We start from the raw sequence: 27,352 nt of genomic DNA on the forward strand, positions 1-27,352 counted from the left end.
AAAGAGAGAATCTCCAGGAATCTTGCGAATTGTAAGTGATGGTGTGACGATGTTGTGGAAAATGATTTTTGGAAACCAATCAACCTTATGCTCATGAAGAAAAGCGTGCAGCATTTTCAGCTTTTCCCTTGTGACATCATCTGTGCCAGAAGTCTTGTGGTCCACAATCTTGTTGAAGATGTCTACTGCAAACTCATATCCAACCGGAACCATTTTTTCTTGAGGGCCAGAAGATTTTATCTTTGGAAGGTGCCTCTTGTGTCGTATGGATTCATAGAAGTCCTCCGGATCCAGATGATAAAATACCAGATTGGATTTGTAGGACTCATCTCGTCTGGGAAACCCAAAAGCTGATCGAATATCCTCAGCAGTAAACACAATGTGATGTTTATTAACTCTTGAAGATATGCTTGAGAAATCAGAAGCCACATAAGCATTCAAATAAACTGAGTAACATCAAGAGGGTACCATTCATCATAGCGGTGAGTTACTAAACCAAATAAACCTGTTTAGCAAAAGAGTGATTATCCGTTCTCCAAAGGCTTTATCCAAGACATACTTACGAAACCCTTCTTCGTCCCACATACTTCCGCCGACGATAAATGGAATTCTGGTCTTGATAAACTCTATGTCTTCCGTAGGAAAGCTTGGTATAACTGGAGTGGATGATGGTTCAGGGTTCTCTGGGTTCTTTTCGGAAGGAGCCGCCATTGATGATAGAAAGCTTGACTAAAGAGATCTTTGAGAGGAAGGGATGAAAATTGAGAGATGTGAAACAGACGGAATGAAGGTTTGAGCAGGGTTTATAAAGCTCCGGGTTGGTGTTCGTAAAACAGCCCATTAAGAAAACTTATACGAAATTTTTTTTTAAAAAAAAACAGCGGTTCCTCTTCCTCAAAAGGTAACTGATCATCATGGTTACGTGATAAGAACGTGTGCAGATCTGAAACGATCATTCCCTCATTTAATGAGGAGAGAGAAAAAGCACTCAAGTGCTGAGAGGTGCATTAAATGCACGTCTTTGTCCTGTCAGACTAGTGGGATAGAGGCGATTTTCTCGGCCATATGATCCCAATGATACTATATGAACGGTTTAGATTCAAGAAGAGATAGCGTCTTAAGTACGATTAAAAAAAAACCGAATGTTTGTTCAGAATTTCATAAGACGCACATAATGTCCCCCGAGAGACTCATGATAAACAATCAACATTGTTACCCGAAAGAAGCGGGTAAGATTTGATCAGAACAAACTTCTCAGACTTTCAGCAAGGTTACACAGATAAAACATGACATCTTATTAACACATAGATAGGCAATCTTTTATTCAGCAACGAAGAAGAGAAGATACAGAAACATAGATGATGATTTTCAGAAAATCACTTTTCTTCCTCCCAACCTTCTTGGATGAAGAGCATTCAGGCTTATCTTTCTTCACCCTTCCAAACACTTCCCTATACCATCTTTTATAGCGCGGAAAGTTGGAACCAGTAGAGGACTCAGCTTCATCATCTTTGTCATACTTCTCTTTCCAGTTTTCTTGTGCCAGAAAGGCCATGTAGTCCTTGTCAATCCATTCTTTTGGGATTGTCTCACTTGGATTTTTTGAGATCTTTTCTTCATTTTCTGATTCAACGATGAATCCATCCATATCATCGTAAAGAAACGATGTGTCTGAATCAGAGACGAGATTGATAGGGACAAAAGGACTATTGCCTGGATATAAGTCACCTTGCTCCTCCCTGAGGCGCCTAGAGGCCTCTTGGAGCTTGCGAGAATCATTTCTTGTGAACCTTTTCTTAGGTGCCATTGAGAGAGAGAGAGGATGGTGAGAATTGTGAGAAATTCTCTCCCTTTTTATAGCCAAGGATGAGGGACTTATCAGTCAGTTTGTCAAAATTGCAATCAATGCTCATTACAGTGTTCAAGATAAGGCTGATTTCAGTTGAGACTAAAATTTTGATTCCCTGTACGGCCTGAGTTCCAACGTGCTTAGCATTCCATAAATGCATAATGAATTTTTGAACTCTTTTTGACCAGATATAACTTGTAATAAATACACACAACAGTAAACCTTCCTGTGATCCGAAATCATAAGAACTTATGCAAAGCATTTATTTGGATAACACAACCATCATGACATACAGGATAGAAAGAGAGAGAGAGACTTAAACATAAAAAGTTCAACCTACTACGGTTCAAAGGAAACGATAGGGCACGTGAAGTTCCAATCGGGTCATCTCATCAGTCACATCAGCCAGATTTGTTGTTTTGGCGTATTCGTCCAACTCTTCTAGAGAGAGAGTGGGTTCGGGTGGCTGATCTGTGACCCGAGAGTGGACCCTTGAGAAATCCTCATAGGATTGAACATTGGGTGGAGGAACTTCAGGAAAGGGGTACCATCGAGAGGTTGGTGTCGATGAAGAGTCTTTGTTGGAGCTCTTCATCATCATGATTCTCTCATAGGCTTCCTGTCTGGCTTGTTCCAGATGATACCTCTTTTTGGCCCTAGATTCGTCGACAAGAGTGTCAAGAGCCTCTTTATCCTTTTTATAGGCGGGGTTAGGCATCGAGTAGGTTACATTGATCATCTCTCCTTCTTCCTTCAAGCTTATGATGGTGGCATTAGGGAGCTTGCTTGCTTCCTGTAAGTGATGCTTCAGACGGGTAGCCCTTTTTTCTGCTTCGTCCATTTTTCCTTTCTCTTTGTTCATACCTGCCACTCTTTTACTTAGAAAGAAGTGAGTGTGTCTTAAGTATGGCAAAACTATTTTATAGGCAAATAAGTGTCGTGGAGATCTATACAAAATCTTTTGGATACTGACACTTTCTTGCGTGAGAGACACGAAATCAAAGATATACGAAAGGATATGGTGAATTATTATGAAGCATGGTGAAATAACATCACATATTAAGAAAAGGACAAAGTTATTTAGATCTTCCTTTTCTTGCAGCTGGCAGAGAATTTGAGTGGTAAGGGCATCTTCAGAGGGGTGCTGGACGGTGAATAATCAAAACTATCGCTTTTGTCCAGCACACTGTTTTCTTTGGTATATCAATAACATTGCCTTGATTCTCCGTGTTGATTCTTTCACTACCTGTACTCATATCTGCAAGAACAAATACTAGAACTTTTGTTAGTGAGGTATGCACAAACAATTAGTATTCCTTATTTATAAGGATACTTGCGTGTAAGGATGGATCAAATCTTGCGAGAATCAAGAATATGAATCTTTACAGATTTGATTATCTGATTGTTAGGTCATTTCAATCATTCCGATCTCATGCCTTAATAGAGAGAATCTTGTCTCACTCAGAGGTTTAGTGAGTATATCTGCCAGTTGATCATCGGTATTAACATATTCGAGAGCAATATCTTTCTTTTCAACATGATCACGAATAAAATGATACTTGATATCAATGTGCTTGGTCCGAGAGTGTAGAACTGGATTGTGTGTGATTGCTATAGCACTTGTATTATCACACTTAATGCTCACTTCTTGGGCATTTATCCCATAGTCTCTTAATTGATGTCTCATCCATAAGATTTGAGCACAACAACTTCCAGCTGCTATGTATTCGGCTTCAGCCGTACTAGTAGCAATGGAATGTTGTTTCTTGCTAAACCAAGACACAATTCTTCCTCCTAGGAACTGACATGTTCCCGAGGTACTTTTTCGATCAATTCGACAACCTGCGAAGTCTGCATCTGAGTATCCTATTAGATCAAATGATCCTTCTTTCGGATACCAGAGGCCGACATTTTGTGTGCTCTTAAGATATCGCAAAATCCTTTTAGTTGCACTTAGGTGACTTTCTTTCGGTTTAGCCTGAAAGCGAGTGCATACACCAACAACAAACGAGATGTCGGGTCTACTTGCTGTTAGGTATAGAAGAGAGCCAATAATGCCACGAAAATTTTTCTGATCAACTTCCTTTCCTTCATTGTCAATGTCCATCCTAAGGGATGTACTCATAGGTATTTTGACGGAACTTTTTCCATCAATGCCAAACTTTCGGATCAGATCTTTTGTGTATTTGGCTTGGTTTATAAATATCCCATCAGGACATTGTTTAACTTGTAAGCCTAGAAAATAATTCAGTTTCTCCATCATACTCATTTCAAATTTTCCTTTCATGAGATTGGAGAATTTTTCACATAGATCTGGATTCGTGCTTCCGAAGATAATATCGTCAACATATATTTGTACCAGTAGGATATGATCATTATCCTTTATACGAAAGAGTGTTTTGTCAACCACTCCTTTCGTGAAGCCACGATTGATTAGAAAACATGATAGTGTATCATACCAAGCTCGTGGAGCTTGTTTCAAACCGTATAGAGCTTTCTTAAGGTGGTACACCTTTTCGAGGTCATTGTTGATAGCAAAACCAGGAGGTTGTTCAACATATACTTCTTCTTCAAGAAGTCCATTCAGGAAGGCGCTTTTGACATCCATTTGATAGACTTTGAAATTTTTGTAAGCTGCAAAAGCTAAGAATATTCGTATAGCTTCCAATCTGGCCATGGGGGCGAAGGTCTCATCAAAATCAATACCTTCCTCCTGACAATATCCTTTAGCCACAAGGCGAGCTTTGTTCCTAACAATGAGTCCATCTTCACTTATTTTGTTTCTAAAAACCCATTTAGTTCCAATGACGTTTTGATGTGATGGTCTGGGTACTAGTTCCCATACTTCATTTCGTTCAAATTGATGAAGTTCTTCTTGCATAGCTATTACCCAGTCAGGATCACATAAAGCTTCATCTACAGATTTTGGCTCTATTTGGGATAAGAAGCATGCCATCATACTTTCGTGTAATGACGCTCTTGTTCTCACACCTTCTTGAACATCTCCAATAACTTGATCTGGTGGATGATCTTTCAACCATCTAAGATCTGGCTCAAAGACATCTTGAAAAGGCTGAGTATCCATCTCTGGGATATAGGGGAGGTCTATGTAGATCATTGGTTCAGATGGTGCGTTGCTAGAAGGATTGATAGGTTGATTTCCACTTGCTTGTTCAGATGACATCTCGGGTTCTGGTACTTTCGGCTGATACTTCATGTAAGACGAAAGTAAGTCTTCTTCGTCTGAGATGTCTTCATCTACGGATTTCTGGACATTTTGAGCTGGGATAGCAGGTATCTTGTATCCAGAAGGATTTTTCTCATATTGTTCATCAAATTTGACGTGGATGGATTCTTCGATAACCATTGTTCGCTTGTTCAGAACTCTGAATGCTTTGCTTATGGATGAATATCCCATGAATAATCCTTCGTCAGCTCTTTCGTCAAATGCTTTAAGATAGCTTTTGCCATTGTTGTGAATAAAACACCTGCAACCAAAAACATGAAAATATCCAATATTTGGAGTCTTACCTTTCCATAGCTCATATGGTGTTTTGTTGTGAGACTTGTTGATTAAGGATCTGTTCTGTGTATAGCATGCGGTGTTTATGGCTTCAGCCCAAAATCTCTTTGGTAGACCTGAGTGTGATATCATTGTTCGTGCTGCTTCTTTTAGAGTTCTATTTCTCCTTTCGGCTACTCCGTTTTGCTGAGGAGTTCGTGCTGCTGAGAGTTGATGAAATATTCCATTTTGAGCACAGAAATCCTTTATCACTTTGTTGACAAATTCGGTTCCTTGATCCGTTCTGATTCTTGTTATTTTGACTTCCTTCTCTGTTTGAAGTTGCTTCAAAAGATTTGGCAGAGCCGTTTCTGTTTCATTCTTCTTTTTCAAGAAAAGAACCCATGTATATCTTGAAAAGTCATCTACTACCACAAGGGTGTACTTTCTTCCGCTTATACTTGCTGGATCTATTGGTCCAAAAAGATCCATGTGCAGAAGGCTTAGAGATCGAGAATTTGTGTCTACGTCTTTTGACTTGAAGGACGACTTCAGCTGTTTTCCCTTTTGGCAGGCATCACATAACCTATCTTTCGTGTAAGATGTTTCGGGTAAGCCTCTTACAAGATTCCTTTTTGCAAGCTTACTTATTGTCTTCATGTTCAAGTGGCTTAGCTTGTTGTGCCATTCTTGATTGAGATCTGCATTGCTCTTGGCTACAAGACAAATGTTAGTATTAGAAGAATTTAATGAAATTACATACATGTTCTTCTTTCGTTGGCCTGTAAGTGCTGTCCTGCCATCCTTCGTGTTTATGATTTTGCACTCTTCTTTAAGGAATTCTACTTTGTATCCTTTGTCGCAGAACTGACTTGTGCTTAGAAGGTTGAATTTAAGTCCTTCTACATAAGAGACATCTTGTATGATTATTCCTTTCTTGATGATATCTCCTTTTCCTCGAGTTTGGCCACTTGTTTCTCCTCCAAAGATGACTTTGGGTCCATTTATTTCTTTGAAGTTGCTCAAAATTGTTTTGTCACCAGTCATATGTCTTGAGCATCCACTGTCTACATACCATATGACCTGTTTCTCCTGCATCAAAGATTATGTATTTTTAGGTACCCACTTAGTTTCGGGTCCTTGGGGGTTAGTAGTTAATTTTGGAACCCATATTAACCTAGAGTGCACATGACTCATCCTTGGTCCTCTGTATCCGTTGGAGGTGCGATAATCGAAATAAACACTGGCAAAGATTTTGTCCTTATACTTCCTTTGTTGCTCTTTTGGTGGAGGATTTTCATAATGCCAACGATAATTGGTTTGTTTACGTCGATGTGTTATCTTAAGAGCTTTCCTCGAGAGGAGTTCCGGGTAAACAAACCAATCTTCTTCTGAAGGCCCAGTCCTTCCATTCCCATACCCAGATCTTCTGAGGATCCTTTCAGGTTGCTCGTTCTTTGAGAATTCCTGAGCAGAACTCTTTAGACGATATTGCCTCTGGTTAACATTTGTCTTTTTATAGGATCGAGAATTCCAGTTAGGCTGACTCAATTTTTGGTGTGGACTTTTTCCACTGCCATTTGGTCCATTCCTTTTGACACATATTTGTCTAGTATTGCCTTTACTAGGTTTTCTCTTTCCTGTTTCCACAATTCGTTGTACAGCCTTTCCTTTCGGTTGGCTTGTTGATTGTGGTGCTGTGACATTGTTATGTACCATCATAGGCTCGGGCAGCTGGGTTGGTCCTTGAACAAATATGGTTGCAAGACTCTCATGTGAGTATGCATTGTTCGTTTCGACTTGTGAAGAGGAGCTGGAGTTAAAGCCAATTCCGCTTTTCTCTCCGGGCAGTCTGGATTCGTTTAACATTCTGTCCATTAAGTTGGATGACTTGTTAAACTTGTCCAACACTTCAAGCAATTCTTGCTCTCTCTTTTCTTTTGCTGTGCACTGCTCCTTAAGAGCGAGAACATTTTTCTCGAGCTGCTCCTTAGCAATGATCAGCATTTTGTTCTCAATTCGAACTTGCTCTAATTCATTATGGCTAGTCATGAGCCGAGAGTTCTCCTCTTTCAGCTTGGAGTAAGTGCTATTTATCAACTTAAACCTCCTCATTATTTCAGTGACAGATTCACTGGAGGTTTGACTCACTAAAGAACTTGATTCGGCTGAATAGCAAGAAGAAGAGTGAGAGTTTACCTCTTCTTCATCTGCCATGAGGCATAGTTCCTCTGATTCTTGGCTGTAGAGGCATAGTAGTCCTTTCTCCTCATCGCTGCTTTCGTCTTCTGAGCTTGAGCTTGAGGTACTACTTTCGGGTATAGCTTTTTCAGTGTTTTCGGCAACCACCATTGCTTTTCTTCTTCCCTCACTCTTGGAGTTTGATGATTCTGGTTTATCACTTTTCTTGTGCTTTTCTCCAGATTCCCTTGAGGAGCTTGTGATATTGTTGCCATCTTGATATTTGCTAACCATTGGATAAGGGCAGTTCGCTTTGAAGTGTCCTGGCTTTCGGCAGTTGTAGCACAACAGCTGTGAATCAGTGGTTTCGGTCTTTGAAGCCTGAGGGAAGCTTTCATGCCTCTTTCGGTGGCTTGACCGTTGTGGATCTTGAAAGTTGTTCTTTCTCATGAATCTTTTCATCTTCCTGACAAATAGGGCATATTGTTCGTCAGTTAAAAAATCACAAGAGTTAGATTTCGACCTGTTAGGGGTTGACGCCGCCTGATTTGCTACGAGGGCAATATTTCTCGTTTCTGGTTCCTCAACATCTTTCGGTTCATGTTCAAACTCATATGCTTTGAGATCACTGAAGATTTTGGCTGTGGGTGTTGTTTTCATGTCACGATTATCTCTCATCGCGATGACCTTCATCTCCCATGACTTCGGCAATCCACGAAGAATTTTTAGATTCATCTCCTTTTCGGTGAGTTCTTTTCCAAGGTCTGATAAGTCTCCCATTAGTCTTGTGAATCTTAGCTCCATCTCCATGATCGTCTCGTTTGGTTGCATCTTAAAGTCTTCGAACTTCTTCATGGCTATTGTCAGTTTGTTATCCTTTTCTTGTTCATCTCCTTCTCCCAGGTCCATTAGAACTTTCCATACTTCCATAGCATTTTTACATTTTCTGACTCTGGGGGAAGAGTGAATCATCTAGAGAGTTGTAAAGAATGTTCCTTGCCACATTGTCCAGGTTTGCTCTTGTTCTTTCTTCCGAGTTATACTGCTCTTTCGGCTTAGGTATTATTTGAGGAGCATCTGGTCCTTGAGCAGCAGCCTGTGCATTTGCCATCATCACTGTGATAGGTCCAGTAGTTATGACGTCCCACATTTCATCATGAATAGAGCACAGAAGAGCCTGCATTCTTAATTTCCAGTCATCAAACTTGGCAAGACTAAAAGCAAGCTGTCTAGAGCGATTTTGTGCATGTTCTTTTTCCATTTAAAAAAAATCGTGCAACGAAGAAGATCCAAAAAAAAGATCAAAGGTGGATCTACCAGGCAGTAAAATGCAAAAAGCTTTCACCGTTCAAGGTATTCGGCTCTGATACCACTTGTTGGTCTCGATAGATTGAGTGGTGAGTCTAGAGGGGGGGGGGGTGAATAGACTCTCGTTTTTCTTTAGATTCTTTAAAAGAAAAACCTTGACAACACTTTTGAGTAAGATAAGCACAGCGGAAAGGTTATTAAGAGAGGGTTGCACGAGTTTGATAAAAGGATAAGATGAGTGATGAAAGAGATGATATGCAAGCAGTAAAATAAAGCAGTAAGTAAAGAGAAGAGCGAGACGAGATTTTATAGTGGTTCGGCCAAACTTTGCCTACTTCCACTCTTCTTCCACAACTGCTGGAAGGATTGCACTATCACTCTTTAGTACAATTACACAAAGACTTCCTTGATCACTAAGCCGGACAGCCTTTGAAGGTTTTTCAACTCCGAGAGTTTACTCCGCCTCTATCAACTTCTTCTTCTAAGTTGAGGTTGGTGAGAAAGTATTTCTTGATTCCTCCAACTGTGAAGTCTTGTTGGTGTGGATGATTGCTTCAAGAGTGCAAGACTTCTTACAAGATGTAGGGCAGTGATGATTGATCTACTTCAAATGCCTTAACACCTTAAATAGCTGGTTCGCAAAGAGCTTTGAGATTTGTTCACTTTTCAAGAGCTTTTTGCAAGAGAGTGAGTAGAGTGATAAAATGAACCAGCACCTTCTTAGTTGATGAAGGTTGGTTTATATAGGTGATGAAAATTCATCCGTTGGAGGGAGATGAATTTTTCAAACCTTTTATCTGTTGGACAAGGACCATGGAGCCTCATGCATTTAATGCTCCATTAATGGGTTTGTACTATGTAGCCGTTGAAGGTATGGAGGATCTGATGACTTTTGTCTTTTAGCTCCAGAGATAGTACAACTTCATTAAATGCTCTTTGGATAGCGTGTCCCATGAGTTGAGGTCCTTATTGTCCTAGGATGTTGTCAAATCAGACAGGTAGAGCATCTTCTTGTTGATGAGAAGAAGAATACTTGTTGAGATAGTCTTGAAAAGAACTGTCTTTTTAATGACAACTCCTTCTTTCGTTGCTGTGGAGTCTTCTTTCGCCTTGATCAGCCTATCTTCTATTCATAATTCTTTTCGTGTGTTTGTTCTAGCTTAACACGAATTACATATGAGTTATGGCAACTTTCGTCTAGAACGAAAGTAGCGATACAATACAAAACGCAAGAGTTAGGGGTCTACTTTCTACATTACATTGGTATCATCAAAATCCTAATACAAGGTTCCTAACAAAGATGTTTTTATTCTTATGAAATTTCTTGGCATTCCAAAAAGCTACGGAGCAGTATATTATCTCCCCCTAATGCCGAGAAACAATTGATAGACAATTTTTAATTGTCCTCGCAAGTGCACGAGTCAGCGTAGTAATATGGTGCAATAGCAAGGGTTGAACCCAAGAGGAATTGATAATATGCAATTTATAATCTTAAAGTTAATTAACTCGATAATTTAACGTGCTAGAAACAAAAATCAATCGTACGAATCAATTCAAGTGCAAAACAATTAAAATCAATGCTTCAAGAGCTAAGAGTTGGAAAAATGCAGTATTAAAAGCAGTACTCACAATTTGGAATTTGGCAAAGTAATGCGAAGAGAGACTATGAATTAAAGAGAAGGAAAAACTCAACAATAATTAAATAATAAATCAAGATAAAGCAGTTATTGTTGGATCATGGCTTTTTCATTATATTCTTAGAACAAAGAAATTGACAGTCCTTTATAATCAAGAAAGAAATGATAACTGGCATCAATGGTTCAATGTTTCACCAAAACAACATTACCAACTAAGCATAATTAACAGTATATTGGTAAATGCAATTAGCATAAAACATTAAGTATTGCAACACAGTTTAAAGTTTTCGGCATTGAAAGAATTCTAATCACAACAAATTAAGAGATAGAGAAAATGAAAAAGGAACCAAGGATTAAGCTGCTTACAATTCAGAAATTTAGGAAGAGAAAAACAAGGCACATTAAAGAATTAAGTTTTAAAGAGAAAAGAACCAGATTGCTCGAAAAAGTCTTTCGCCAGAATTTTGCTGTCGGATTAATGCTTCCAAGATCGCCAATGGACAGCACCGCCGGAATTCACGAGCCACCGGATCAGATTATTGCCCGGAGTTTCCGAAGTTAATTTCCGCCCAGACGGACGTATTTGAAACAAGTTTTTAGTGAAAGGTGATGAATTTCGGTGATGAAAAATGATGATCCCCTCTCTTCGATTTTGCCCCCCTTTTATACTGTTCCGGACCTTCGATTCTTTAACGAGATTTCGCTCCAAGTTGTGGTCCGAGCTTCCGCAGAATGCTTTGAATCAAGAACTGCCATTGAAGCTTCCGAACAATCGGACGTTCACAAGACCGGAGCCTCTACCGTTTGTGTTGTCCGCGTCGTTCGTTCTCGGTGTTCCGTCTTTCGCGGTATTGTTGTGGTGTTCGCGTCCTGAGTCTGGAGTGTTGCTATTCACGGCTTTTATTTGGGGATGGAAGAAAACATAACATAATAATAATAATAATAATAATAATAATAATAATAATAATAATAATAATAATAATAATAATAATAATAATAATAATAATAATAATAATAATAATAATAATAATAATAATAATAAAACACAAACTTTAATTTAACAATGCTTTTTAAAATAAGAGAAAATACAAAATTAAGTAAATATTTTCTTACTAATTCTAACAAAGTTTATTAAAAATAATAACATAAATATTGTTCATCAAATCTCCCCACACTTATTTATTTGTTTGTCCTCAAACAAAGACATTATTAGAAAGAAAAGAGAAGATTAAAGAAAAAGAAATCAAGTATTACACTGAGCTTTACCCAAATAGCCTTTCAAATTTATTTGCCTCATCAATGCAAAATCAGTGTCAACTCAAAGAATGTACAAAACATTTGACTAGAACTTAAAAACTTTAGCAACAAAAATAAATATAAAACTTGTGCTCGTGTGCTGACACCCCTTATATGAGCTATACAAAAACTCAATAAAATAAATACAAAAATTTCACCAAATTCAACCTAAACCAAATTCAGAAATATTCTATCACAGTGCAGGTGCAAAACATGAATGGAAATTAGGATCAAAGGCATTTATTAAAATTGAAATGCAAACGCTCGTCTCTTCCAAAGTTCACTCATTATTCTTCTATTTTGACTTTTTCCAAAGAGAACTTCCCCAAAAACCTCGCCATTTTACGCCAGACTTGTTTGGGTTTCAATTTTGTGTGTACTCATAAACCAGACCACGACACTTATTGATTTATTTATTATACATGTGTATAGGTGGCTGATTCAGCGGAGTAGAATCTCTTTTTTTTTTTTTTTTTTTTTTGCAAACAAAATAAATAAATAAACAAATACTCTCATTTAATTTTTTTAAATATATATTTTTTTATCACCTCACTTATGCCACGAAGATGATCCCTTGAACCAACACTCTACACCACAATTTATAGCACTCAAGAAGTATTTAAGAATTTGAAAAAGGTAATATAAAATGAAACCAACATATTAACTATTAAAAAAAAATGCATAAAACATATAAGGGTATTTGTGATTTAAAAGACTTTTAATTTAGTTCTCTCTTTTTTTTTTTTGTTTTGTTTTGTTTTGTTTTGTTTTGTTTTTTTTTTTTTACTAAGTTATTCAAAATATAAAAATAAAGAAATTAACTAATCACATGTAATATACATACTAAGAGTTGAGAAAACATGCATTATTTTCATCATAGGCTATTCAAAAAGCTCATTGGGTAAAAGCTTAAGTTCATACTAATTTATTTTTAAAAGTAAAATAATTTTTTTTTTCAACAGAATGATAACTATTCTAATTTTTTATTTTTTTAAAAGTAAAATAGTTTTGACAGATAGTAAAATAGGTTTGATAAATAGTATAAAATAGAAATTCCCTCCCCACACTTATTTCAAACATTGTCCTCAATGTGGAGAAGAACACTTATAAGAGGAACACAAACAACATGAAGATAAAGGAGATACGGGAAGAGAATTGGGTTGCCTACCAATAGCGCTTTAGTTATTGTCAGTAGCTAGACATGGGCATTCAGAGTCCCGTAACTCTACCCGTTCAACAATCAGGGCTGAGGGTTCCCCCTCAAGGTATTGCTTTAGTCTTTGCCCATTTACCTTAAATTTTTCACCTGTTTCTGGATTTTCAATCTCACATGCACCATGAGAAAACACCTCACGTACCACAAAAGGCCCTGTCCACCTAGATTTTAACTTACCTGGAAACAATCTCAAACGAGAATTAAATAGCAAAACTTTCATCCCAGGTTCAAAATTTTTTCTCAAAATAAACTTATCATGATAAACTTTAGTCCTCTCTTTATAGATTTTTGAGTTTTCATAGGCTTCATTCCTTATTTCATCTAATTCATTCAAATTCAATTTTCTTATTCCACCAGCTCTCTGCAAATCAAAATTTAGGAATTTAATAGCCCAATAGGCTTTATGTTCTAACTCTACTGGCAGATGACAAGCCTTGCCAAAGACTAACCTGTACGGGCTCATACCAATCGGGGTTTTGTAAGCTGTCCTGTAAGCCCACAGCGCATCATTCAGCTTGATGGCCCAATCCTTCTGGGAAGGATTCACTGTTTTTTCCAAAATTCCCTTGATTTGTCTGTTACTCACCTCGACTTGTCCAGAGGTTTGCGGATGGTACGGAGTAGCCACTTTATGAGTAATGCCATACTTTTTAAGAAGACATGCAAAAAGTTTATTACAGAAGTGGGTACCTTCATCGCTAATAATAGCTCTGGGTGTCCCAAACTTGGCAAAAATATCTTTCAAAAACTTCAAAACCACTTTACTGTCACTTGTCCTGGTAGCTACAGCTTCAACCCATTTTGACACATAATCAACAGCCACAAGAATATAATTATAACCAAAGGAAGTAGGAAACGGCCCCATGAAATCAATTCCCCAAACATCAAAGAGATCAATAACCAAAATATTTGAAAGGGGCATTTCATGAGGCTTACTTATATTACCAGTCCTTTGGCACCTATCGCACTTAGCACAAAATTCAAATGCATCCTTGAACAAAGTGGGCCAATAAAAACCAGACTACAAAACTTTTAACGCAGTTTTCTTCCCACTAAAATGTCCTCCGCAATATAAAGTGTGACTGTGATTCAAAATATTTTTCTGCTCAAACTCAGGGATACATCTTCTAATTATTTGATCAGGACAAATTTTAAACAACTAAGGCTCATCCCAAAAGAAATGTTTTGCCTTGGAAAGAAAATGTTTTTTTCTTTGTGAATTTAAGCCTGGGTGAAATTGACCCGAGACTAAATAATTCACAATATCTGCATACCAAGGCTCTTTATTATGTAAAGAGAGCAACTGTTCACCTGGAAACCTGTCATTGATAGGAATATCAGAATTAGGATAATTATTGGCTACTTCAGGTAAACGAGACAAATGGTCAGCTACCACATTCTCGCACCCTTTTTTGTCCTTGATAGTTAAATCAAATTCTTGCAACAACAAAACCCATCTTATGAGTCTAGGTTTAGCATCTTTTTTAGCCAACAAATATTTTAGAGCAGCATGATCAGAATAAACAATCACCTTAGAACCAATCAAGTAAGAACGAAATTTTTCTAATGCAAAGACTATAGCCAACAACTCCTTTTCAGTAGTTGTATAGTTAGCCTGAGCACTATCCAAAGTTCTACTTGCATAATGAATCACATAAGGCATTTTATTAATTCTTTGTCCTAACACAGCACCTACGGCATAATCAGATGCATCACACATTATTTCAAAAGGAAACTCCCAATTAGGTGCCGCAAGAATGGGAGCAGCAGTTAATTTTTCTTTCAAAAACTTAAAAGCAGAAAGGCAATCATCATCAAATTTGAAAACAACATCTTTTCCCAGCAGGTTACATAAAGGCCTGCAAATTTTTGAAAAATCTTTTATGAATCGCCTGTAAAAACCTGCATGACCAAGAAAACTCCGTACTTCTTTCACAGATGTAGGGGGAGGTAATTTAGAAATAACTTCAATTTTAGCCTTATCGACCTCTACTCCCCTGTCAGAAATGATATGCCCCAAAACAATGCCCTCTTTAACCATGAAATTACTTTTTTCCCAACTCAAGGTTAAGTTCATTTTAACACATCTTTCAAGCACATAAGATAAATGAGCTAGACAATCATCAAAAGAATCACCAAACAGAGAAAAATCATCCATAAACACTTCAACATATTTTTCAATCATATCAGAAAATATTGACGTCATACACCTTTGAAAAGTCGCAGGTGCATTACATAACCCGAATGACATTCTGCGATAAGCAAAAGTGCCAAAAGGGCATGTAAATGTCGTTTTTTCTTGATCTTCAGGTGTAATAGGAATCTGAAACTAACCTTGAAAGCCATCAAGGAAACAATAATAAGCATACCCAGCTAAACTTTCTAACATTTGGTCAATAAAGGGCAAAGGAAAATGACCTTTTTTAGTGGCGGCATTTAATTTTCTATAATCTATGCACATGCGCCACCCAGTTACTGTTCTAGTTGGGATTAATTCATTTTTTTCATTACTAACCACAGTAATCCCAAACTTTTTTGGCACTACATGAACTGGACTTACCCACTTACTATCTGAAATTGGGTAAATAATACCTGAGTCAAGCAACTTTAGGACTTTTGCACGTACAACCTCCTTCATATTTGGATTTAACCTACGTTGAGGTTGGCGAACAGGAGTTGCCCCTTCTTCAAGTAGGATCCGGTGCATACAAACCGTTGGACTTATTCCTTTAATATCGTCTACTGTCCAACCAATTGCACTTTTATATTTTTTTAATACCGCCAGCAGACTTTTTTCTTGCTCATGTGAAAGGTTGGAAGCAATTATTACAGGATAAGTATTATTTGGACCTAAGAAAGCATATTTTAAAGAATTAGGGAGAGGTTTCAGTTCAAGCTTGGGTGGAACTTCAGCTTCACTTGAATGGAGTTTTTCCTTAATTTGCTCCAAACAGCCTGTAACTGAACCTCCTTCACCACTCCCCTCTTTTATTGTGCTTTGGCCGGACTCCACTTCGTTGGCCTCAGTCTCTTTGACCTTCAATGGATATTCATCTAAAAACTCAGCAGAAATTATTGAATCTAAAACATCGACAACAAACAATGACTAATATCGTTTTCAGGCAATTTCATTGATTTCAGAATGAAAAATTCAACAGTTTCATCAAGGACAGTCATAGTTAGTTTTCCATTTTGGACATCAATCATTGTTTTTGCTGTGGCCATGAAAGGTCGGCCAAGCAAAATAGGCATGTCCTGCTCATGATTACACTTATTATTTACGTCTAGAACAACAAAATCAGCAGGAATTAGTAATTTATCAACTTGAACCAAAACATCTTCTACAATGCCCCTGGGATATCTAACAGAACGATCAGCAAGCTCGAGGGACATTGTAGTAGATTTTAATTTATCCCGACCCAATTGCAAATAAACAGAATATGGCATCAAGTTAATGCTTGCCCCTAAATCTAGCATTGCCTTTTCTTTCTTAGAATTCCCCACGGTAATAGTTATTATGAAACTACCGGGATCTTCTAATTTTGGGGGCAAGTCAGTTTGCAAAACAGCACTCACTGTTTTAGACATGAAAACTTTTTCATTATGTTCATACTTACGTTTCCTAGTGTTTAGTTCTTTCAAAAACTTAGCATAGGCAGGCATATTTTTAATCATGTCTAACAAAGGCAAATTCACATGCACTTTTGATAACAAATCATAAATTTCAAAAAATGATTTATCAAATTTTGAATTTTGCAATCGACCAGGAAATGGAACTGGGGGAACATAAGGCTTAGGGGGCACATAAGGATTAGCAGATTTATGCAATTTGGGTTCATCCTTATTAACATTATCATCGACATCCAAGTTCTCAACTATTTCAATTGGTTCAGAAGTGGTATTCGCTTTTACATTGTTTTCAATAACTTTACCACTTCTTAAAACAGTCATAACTTTAGCTTCTTCAGGTTGACTAGGCAACTTACCTGGCACATGGCCTTGCATAGATTTAGCAAGTTGCCCCACTTGTACTTCCAATTTTCTCAGGGAAGCCTCTGTTCGTTGGAAGCGGTGATCATTAGCTTCTTCTTGCTTTTGGAATCGTCGATCATATCCGTCCTGTTGTATCTTGGTGGCCTGCATGAAACTATGCAAGGTATCCTCCAAAGATGGTTTTTGAGGTGGAGCAATTGGTTGAAAATTATTTTGATTATTACCCCAAGAAAAGTTAGGGTGATTCCTCCAACCCGGATTATAAGAGTTAGAGTACGGGTCATTTCTGGGCCTTTGATTAAAGCTATTCATTGCATTGGCTTGTTCAAAACTATCATTTTCTCCAACCATATATGCATTATTTTGCTTCATAGCCATCATAGAACAGAAGTTATTCATTTTTTCATCTAATAACGCAGACATTTGATTCTTTAAATCAGCAATTGAATTAACTTCATTCATACCTGATGTTTGTCCCCTTACGCCTTTTTGTTGGGAGTTTGCTCCTAGCATTTCATACAATGCTAAGGTCTCCTCCGCAGTTTTTTCTCCCATGGCACCTCCAGCCGCATTATCAACAATTGATTGGCTGGTTTGGGTCAAACCATCATAGAAGGTTTGATTTTGCAGCTCCAATGGGTAACCATGGTGAGGGCATTGAATAAGCAACAGTTTGAACCTCTCCCATGCCTCATGGAAAGGCTCGCCTTCAGCTTGCGAGAAATTTGCAATTTTTCTTCTTAATTCAGAAGTTTTAGCATGGGAATAGAACTTACCTATGAACTTATTGTAAACCTCCGTCCATGTCCGAAGGGATCCAGGTGTGAGAGACATGAACCATTGTTTTGCCGCATCTCTCAGAGTGTACGGGAAACACCTCTTCCTTAGTTCATCTTCTGGCAGGTCATTCAATGGAAAGTTTTGGACTACCCCGTAGAAATCCCGGACGAAGGTAAGGGCATCCTCGGTTGCTAAACCGTGAAAAGATGGCAACTGATTGTAATGGATCGTTTTCAGCTCATAATTCCTGGCTGCATTGGTAAGCACTATACAAGAAGGTGAAGTTCCTACTTGGGGCCTACCAAAGTCTTTCATCAACCTAGGAACGAGCCTAGGGTTGGGGTTAGGTGGAGGAAGTTCAGCCATGGTTGTGGTTGTTTCTTGTGGTTCTAAAGGTAAACTATTTTTCTTTTTTCTATTGATGCGATCGTCTAAAGGCAATAGTTCAGGATTTAAAGAACGGCGACCATGCATAAAATAAATAGATAAATGAATGAACGAATAAAATAGCAAAAAAAAGTAAATAAATTAATATTTTGACTAAATAAAATAAGCCAGCAAATAAAGAAACAAGATAATAAAGATAGGTAAAGCAAAAAGCAAATTAGAAATAAATGTTATAAGTAGTATTGAGCGAAGGAAAATAAACCAAATAAACAAATTGCACAATAAGAAAAACGAGGAAGAACAGAAAATAAATTGCAAAATAAACAATTCCCTGGCAACGGCGCCAAAAATTGATAGACAATTTTTAATTGTCATCGCAAGTGCACGAGTCAGCGTAGTAATATGGTGCAATAGCAAGGGTCGAACCCAAGAGGAATTGATAATATGCAATTTATAATCTTAAAGTTAATTAACTCGATAATTTAACGTGCTAGAAACAAAAATCAATCGTACGAATCAATTCAAGTGCAAAACAATTAAAATCAATGCTTCAAGAGCTAAGAGTTGGAAAAATGCAGTATTAAAAGCAGTACTCACAATTTGGAATTTGGCAAAGTAATGCGAAGAGAGACTATGAATTAAAGAGAAGGAAAAACTCAACAATAATTAAATAATAAATCAAGATAAAGCAGTTATTGTTGGATCATGGCTTTTTCATTATATTCTTAGAACAAAGAAATTGACAGTCCTTTATAATCAAGAAAGAAATGATAACTGGCATCAATGGTTCAATGTTTCACCAAAACAACATTACCAACTAAGCATAATTAACAGTATATTGGTAAATGCAATTAGCATAAAACATTAAGTATTGCAACACAGTTTAAAGTTTTCGGCATTGAAAGAATTCTAATCACAACAAATTAAGAGATAGAGAAAATGAAAAAGGAACCAAGGATTAAGCTGCTTACAATTCAGAAATTTAGGAAGAGAAAAACAAGGCACATTAAAGAATTAAGTTTTAAAGAGAAAAGAACCAGATTGCTCGAAAAAGTCTTTCGCCAGAATTTTGCTGTCGGATTAATGCTTCCAAGATCGCCAATGGACAGCACCGCCGGAATTCACGAGCCACCGGATCAGATTAATGCCCGGAGTTTCCGAAGTTAATTTCCGCCCAGACGGACGTATTTGAAGCAAGTTTTTGGGGAAAGGTGATGAATTTCGGTGATGAAAAATGATGATCCCCTCTCTTCGATTTTGCCCCCCTTTTATACTGTTCCGGACCTTCGATTCTTTAACGAGATTTCGCTCCAAGTTGTGGTCCGAACTTCCGCAGAATGCTTTGAATCAAGAACTGCCATTGAAGCTTCCGAACAATCGGACGTTCACAAGACCGGAGCCTCTACCGTTTGTGTTGTCCGCATCGTTCGTTCTCGGTGTTCCGTCTTTCGCGGTATTGTTGTGGTGTTCGCGTCCTGAGTCTGGAGTGTTGCTATTCACGGCTTTTATTTAGGGATGGAAAAAAACATAACATAATAATAATAATAATAATAATAATAATAATAATAATAATAATAATAATAATAATAATAATAATAAAACACAAACTTTAATTTAACAAAGCTTATTAAAATAAGAGAAAATACAAAATTAAGTAAATATTTTCTTACTAATTCTAACAAAGTTTATTAAAAATAATAACATAAATATTGTTCATCAACAATCTTCATTAGGAATGCAGTCAACGTACCCAATTATATGTATTGATCCCCTATCATGGGCTTTCGGTATTTAATCAATAGACGGAGGTTTCTTTGATAGCCCTTTTAGAGGTACGTTGTGGTGGTGATATAAAATAGATTACGCAAATAAAATAACGCAGATAGGGAAATGTTACTTCTGAAACCACGTACTAGGTGAAAAAAAAGGGGTATAGCAATCCTTGAGGGATTGATTTGTGATATGCATTGAGTTAGACTTGGGTAAAAAGAACTTGAGTCATAGTAACGTCATAGCAATCCTTCAGGGATTGATGGGATAGGTGGACCATTTTTGGTCAAGAATTTATCGTCAAGGTTCATGCTAAAGGGTGACTCATAGAATTAAAGCCCTTAATCTACCTTCTGGGCAAATAAATATAGAAAAATGAGGACTATAAACTTAAATATCATATGCCCTAATAATAATTGTTTTTTTTAATGGAATTTCAATTCCATTTGCAATCATATATTTTCCAAGAACCTAACCGACCTTAAACATAATATCTCTATACTCATATTTGAGGACATGTAGGCCAATACATACAAAACATACAATTTATTTTTAATATATTGAAAGTCCATTAAAATCATACTCAAGGTTCATTTTTTGTGCATTTAAGGTTCATTATTTAGTATATTACTTAAAAACTCATTTTCAGTACATTAAAAATACAATCGTTATATCGTGGATTAGGGTCCACAGTGCACTGTGGACTCCGGTCCAATACGACGTCGTTTCGATTAAGTTGGTGGGGAGTTGACGTGACGGACACCCTTCCGTCCGTCCAATCCCATTACAAATTTTTTTTTTTCGTTTTTAACAGTTGTGTTTCGTTTGTATAGTAAGTATTTTTTTTTTTTTTTTTTTTTTAGGGAAAAAGGTCAAATAGGCTCCTGAACTATACGCGAGAAGTCAATTAGGCCCTCAAACTATCTAATGTCGTAATTAAACACACGAACTCTTCATTTTAAATCATCGAAGCCCTATGACCGGTTAGTTCCCGGTAATCACCTGTAAATGCCTCCGTGGCAGCGGACTAGACAATATAGTATTATTTTTTAATTGCCACATAAGCAAACTAAAAACCAAAAAAAAATAAACATTAATAAGAAAATAAATAATAACGTGGCAGTGCAGTGATAGTGAAATAGGAAGTAAAAAAAAAAAAAACAAATAGAGTTAAAAGATTAACATATGAAATACGAACCAAAATTCAAAACCCCCTAACCCTAACCCAAATTGAAGTCTCAGCGAACTCAGCGTATTCCTTAATTGCGAACTCAGGGCAGCGAAGTGATGGTGAACCATCGCAGCAAGACGAAGGCTAAGATCTAGCGAGCTTGAAAGCCATATTGTTGGTAGTAGACAAGCATCTATCGTAGCAGTTCGAAGAAATTTTTCACCAACTAGGAAGGTATGTAACAGACTGGAGCAGACGAAAAGTTGTTGTAGAGAGGTAACCTTAGCTTTCCCTGAACTATCCCTTGTTGGAGTAAAACTTTCCTATTAGCAAACCTTAAAAGTATACTGTTTTTGCTTTTAGGAACTAAAGTTTTTAGATAATTGGTAGCTAACTGTAATAAGCTTTTTGAGATATGGGTTTTGAATATTTGAAAGTGGAGATATGGGTTCTGTATATTTGATAATGGAGATATGGGTATTTGTATATTTGATATTCTGACAGTGAAAATTTTCAACTGAATGGTGTGAATTTAGAAGCTTTGTGATTTGGGTCCCATATGTAAAAATGGAGACAAATTGGGTTGGTGTGGGTCACTTGAATGCATTTTAGACAAATTGTTTTGTTGTGGTCCCCCATTGCACATGTTGTTTGTCTGGAGTATGTTGTGTATAAATACTTAAATGTATGCTATGCTATGAGAAAGCTGTAATTTGATGCTTTTTGAACTAAATATGTTGACCAGTGTACTACCTTCAACCTCTAAAATATATATTTATTTGTTTTTTTAAGAATGCATTCCATTGTAGAAATACAAATTCACCATGGTGGCAGCTTTGTCCAACAACCTGATATGAAATATGTAAATGGTGAGGTGGAAAAAGTTATGTTGGACCCAGATTATTTGTCATATCAACACTTGCTGAAATATATTAAGGAAGATAGGTATGGTAGCATACTATCTCTATCATACAAATTACCACATGAGCGAATGGAGAACCTACAACTGCTAAACAATGATAGAAGTACACTTGACCTTATCTATTTGGCTTCTACGTGGGGTAAAGTTTATATATTTGTGGAGCATGGTATAGATAATGCAGAGGTAGTTCCAGGGTTGTCATTACCAGCACGGTACATGCACCAAATGTAGGAGATACTGTATTAGAAGCTGAAGAAGATCCTGGGGTGGTTACACAACCAGATAATGAAAAACGATGTGATGATTTGGAAAAACAAGGTGATGAAGATCAGTTAGTTGGTGATGCTTTGGAAGGGGAAGAAGATGAATACAATGATGATGAAGATGAATACATGGTTGAGGATTTGGAAGGGAATGAAGATGCCTTTGTTTATGTTGAGTGCCATACTGCCTCATCTGATGATGATGAGGAAAATAGAAGGGCTAAAAGTGCAAGGGTAGAGGTTGAAACTGAAAATTTGGATAGGGGTGTGAATGTAGAAGTGCAGATTGAGTATTATGACTCTGAAGACCCCCCAAGCTATAATTCTGAACAAGACAATGAAGAAGCACCATTTGAGCAGTCCAAGAAGGCAATAAGTAGATTTAAAAACCTTTCGTATAATCCCAATGTTCAGCCAATTGAGCTTGAAGTAGGGACTCTATACGATGATGGGAAGCAATTCAAGAAAGCAATGATCAATTATGCAGTGTACTCGAAGATGAATATTCACTATGTGAAGAATGAACCAGAGCGGGTGTCATTTGCATGTCTAAATCCTTGCCCATTTCATGCTACTGGTTCATGGGATGAAAGTCTCAAGTGGTTTCAGTTGAAAACACTCACTGCAGAACACAGATGCAACCAAAAGTACAGCTTGAGAATTGTGAACCAAAATTGGATTGAAGATAGGTATGAGGATAACATAAGGGATAACCCTACAATTGGACCAACATAATTGAAAAATCACATCAAATCTGAACTGAATCTTAACTTGGATATTTGCATGGTGAGAAGAGCAATGAGGGCTATACTGAAGAAAATTGATGCTGGTTTTCAGGATCAATTTCGTAGAATTAGGGATTATGCAGCAGAATGTATGGACTCCAATCCAGGTACAAATGCAAAGATAGAAACAAACAGAACTATCCCTGACAGTCCTTGTGTGTTTCAGAGATTTTATGTTTGCTTTGGAGCTTTAAAGTTAGGGTTTTTAGAAGGGTGTAGGAAAGTGATTGGGTTGGATGGGTGTTTTCTGAAAGGAATGTTGAAAGGTGAAATCTTAAGTGCAGTTGGTAGAGATTCTAATAACCAAATGTACCCTATAGCATGGACAATTGTAGAGATTGAGAACACGGATTCTTGGAGCTGGTTTCTAGGGTTATTGAAGGCAGATTTGGGCATCACAAATACTTTTCCTTGGACAATAATCAATGACCAACAGAAGGTAAAAACAAAATAACATATTTCAACATTTTACCTAACATATTTCAGCATTTGAACATACTTTTCCTGTAGGGTTTAACACGTGTAATTCAAGAATTGTTTCCTGACTCTGAGCACCGTAACTGTGCTCGACATGTGCATGCCAATTGGAGTAAGCTACACAGAGGGAAAGTATTGAAGAAACAGTTTTGGATGTGTGCCAAAGCTACGACTGAAGCTCAATTCCATGAACAACTAAAATGTTTAGAAAAGATGGAGATCACAGCAAAAACTGATTTAGAAAGGTAAGCAATTATATATTTATGATTCATACATGTTTTGTGCAATAATTTAAAGTATATGTGTGTCTATGTGTGTTAAGGTATCCTCCAAGGTTGTGGTGTAAGGCTTTCTTTAGAACAACTGTCAAGTGTGACATTGTAGATAATAATTTGTGTGAGGCTTTTAATGGCACTTTGGTGAAAGCAAGAGTAAAGCCCATTATCCCTATGTTGGAAGACATTCGAGTAGGGGTAATGAAGAGGATTGCAAAAACAAATAAAGGTTGTTGAAAGGTGGACAGGAAATTATGGACCACTGATAATGAAGAAGTTGAATGCAAATATAGTTGAAAGTATGGGATGGAAGGTAATTATATTTCTTTTTGAAATCAGATTATTCAGTGATTATTTGCTGGATTTTAAGCTACTGAATTTTAATCATGATAGGTTGTTTCAATGGAGATGATGATTATGAAATTAAGAAAGGGAGACAACAATTCAAAGTGAAACTTGCAGGTAGAAGCTGCTCATGCAGGTCATGGGATCTTTCTGGTATACCATGTCCACACGCTATCTGTGCCATCTTCGATACTGGAAGGGACCCAAAGGAGTACATTGACTCCTGCTATTCAAAGGAAGTGTACCTAAAGACCTATGCACATGCACTTCAACCAATGAATGGAGATTTATTCTGACCAAAGACACAATTTGAGGAGATACTTGCTCCAATACAAAAAAAAAAATGACAAGGAGACCGAAAAGAAAAAGAAATCGTGAGGCAAGTGAAGCTCCATCGCGCCGCACAATTCTTTGTTGCAGGCTAGCCAAACAAGATGTCATTTATTTGAGATAGTTATTAGATGAATTAATAATAATAATCTTTGTTACAGGCTAGCCAATCAAGGGAAGGAGTCATTCAACCAAACACCAATGAACTGACATAGCACACCACTACATTTAGAAAGTAGAGTTTTGTAGTTGGTTTTTGGTACTGTTTGCCAATAGATTGTTTTTGGAACATAACACTGCCATTACAAACAGCTTTTTTGGTATAGTTTAGCAGCTGACTTAAGTTGTGTGTACGTAGATGTTGAATTATGTCTTTGACAAATGTGTACATTGACTCTACTTTGGCAAACATGTTAATGAAAATGTATGGCTTCTTTATTGGTGTATTCAATCATGTGCAAATTATGAATTTTAATCTTGTGCTTTTTTGGCAGATTTTTATGTTCAATAATGAGAATAAATCAATGTGCAATCTTTTATAGAGAACAAATTAAATTTAAGCTAGGTGACTGAGTCAAGCAGATCCCAGTTAAGAGACCTAAAATATACAATTGAAATATCTAACAAGTATATCAACTATCCCAAAATGGAGCCTAGGGACTCCAGGTGTTTCCTCTGCATTTGCAAAAGGGAAACATGAACAAAATCAAATAATACAGGAGTATTGGATTTAATTGATGCAAGAAAGTCCTCTAATTCAAAGGGACTCAAAAACAATAAGGACCTAAATGTGATTTTTTTTTTTCATATTATGAAGTTTAATTATGAGAACAAATTGCCAATGAAGATTAATCATTAAAAAACTAAATAAATAGTAAATTATACTTGAATTGCCAATAACAAAGCCAATACACAACTAGATCAGCAACATTGATTATATGTCAACAAAAACATCATATTAAACTACAACAAAGGCAACATAGCTTCATATGGTATTGCCATTTGCTGCAAATTTACATACACGGCTATTACTACAACAATTACTAAACAAATTATTGTATTTCTATGTTTTTTTTTGCTTGCAACTTCAGTTTGAATAGCCTTCTCAACATCACTTCGTAATCGCTGAATTTCTTCCATAACTTCATACTTCATTTTCTTCAACTCTAATTCAATCTTCATATTCAAATCAGATTCAAGCTCATTATCCTTCCATACTACACTTTTCCACATAAAATACCCACAACCACCTTCCTGGAAAAATTCAACCATTCAAGAGAATCATAAATTTGAAAACAACGAAAATTTTGAAAATCCAAACAAATTTAAAACAATAACCTAAAAAATTATAAAACAAAACTCATAAAATTTTAAAATCTAAAAATTTATAAATACTTGTACCTTCCACCGTTGATACCCAAAAAATTGTTGTCCATTGTCTCGTGATACACATAGTAGTGATTTCAATCCACAACGAAAATATAAGGATGGCTCATATTGTAAATTTGGCCTCAACTTTTGAGGGAGATTTTGGTGAACCACTCCAAGAAGAAGCTGCCATCTCCAAGAGTAATAAAGATGAGACAAACGTAGGAAAAGAAATATGTGGAGAAGGTGGAGAAGGAGGAGAAGAAGGGCTCGAAGAGAAGAAAAGCTTGAAGAATCTGTGTCGTTGAAAGAGGAAGCGGCGAACGAACTAGAGTGATTTCATCGTGAAAGCAGATTACATTTATAAATCTTATTAATGTTTTTTTTTTTTTTTTGATTTTTAGTTAGCTTATTTGGCAATTTAAAAATAATACTATATTGTCTAGTCAGCTACCACAGAGGCATTTACAGGCAATTACCCGGAACTAACCGGTCATAGGGCTTCAATGATTTAAAATGAAGAGTTCGTGTGTTTAATTGCAACATTAGATAGTTTGAGGGCCTAATTGACTTCTAGCGTATAGTTCAAGGGCTTATTTGACCCTTTTCCTTTTTTTTTTTCTTTTTTTTTTTAATTTTCATAAAACATATTTTATTTTGTGATAATTTTTTTTTGAAACTAAGAACAACATATATTAATGAAGAAGGACAAAAATAAAGTCAGGGGGATCAGGCTCCCTGTAACATAGCACTAGCATGTAAAACAGGTGACGCTAAAGAATGAGCTAACTGATTCGACGTACGAAAAGAAATAGAATAGGAATTAAACGAACTCATTAAACTTCTACAATCCGAAATTGCTAAACCATCACAAGACCTAATAACAGACGATGACAAAGGAAGAATCTGACAAAGATTTGAATAGTCTGATCGAAGTGTGATGGTCACCATATTCCGCTCTCGAAGCCAAGAGAGAACCTCCTTACAAGCAAAAGACTCGGCCATAAAAGGACTAGTGCATAGGGGAAGAGGTTCGTTGGTCGCCGCAATGAAGATTCCTGTAGGACTGAGCAAAATTGCCTCGTACGGTGCTTTGCCAGTGCCATGGACGTAGCCCGCACCGAACACACACACCAAACACGGCGCCTCCAGCGTGCCATATTGCGCGTTAGGCTGCCTGCCATCCCGTCTCCCGCCACTCGCCAGCTGCGACGCCTCCAGGGAGCCACGAGAATTCGCCCATATTCTTCTCGGATGCGCCAGCTTTGCCTCCCACACAGCCGAATTGCGTTGGTTCCACACTGCGTACATGACCGCCACCATGCAAACCAACACTTTGAACATCCGATCCAGCCATCTAGCAAACTCATCTCCAGCCGCATACTGCACCAGCAAAGAAGAAGCATGCCACACTTGTTGAGAATACTCACACGATACAAGGCTATGCATTACATTCTCATTTTGGACTCCACACATAGGGCATGCAAGAGGGACATC

At 37.1% G+C, this 27,352-nt stretch overlaps 1 protein-coding gene and 1 long non-coding RNA gene across 2 annotated transcripts; one reads left to right on the top strand and one right to left on the bottom strand.

Moving 5' to 3' along the window:
- Window positions 1-16,070: 16,070 nt before the first annotated feature.
- On the bottom strand, window positions 16,071-16,652 carry LOC109166897. The gene has a single exon (XM_019315796.1). The coding sequence runs from the start codon at window positions 16,650-16,652 to the stop codon at window positions 16,071-16,073; it is 582 nt and encodes a 193-aa protein (XP_019171341.1).
- A 234-nt stretch (window positions 16,653-16,886) lies between these two features.
- LOC109166899 lies at window positions 16,887-24,551 on the top strand. The gene is made up of 3 exons (XR_002051752.1): window positions 16,887-17,050; window positions 22,876-22,877; window positions 24,537-24,551. It is a non-coding gene; the product is annotated as an uncharacterized LOC109166899 (long non-coding RNA).
- Window positions 24,552-27,352: the final 2,801 nt, after the last annotated feature.

The sequence above is a fragment of the Ipomoea nil genome, unplaced genomic scaffold (assembly GCF_001879475.1).
Source record: "Ipomoea nil cultivar Tokyo-kokei standard unplaced genomic scaffold, Asagao_1.1 scaffold3125, whole genome shotgun sequence".
NCBI classification, from domain to species: domain Eukaryota; kingdom Viridiplantae; phylum Streptophyta; class Magnoliopsida; order Solanales; family Convolvulaceae; genus Ipomoea; species Ipomoea nil.

Bases quoted from the DNA above. Each gene is read 5' to 3' on its own strand.
- LOC109166897 (XM_019315796.1), bottom strand. From the start codon at position 16,652: ATGCCTGCCTATGCTAAGTTTTTGAAAGAACTAAACACTAGGAAACGT.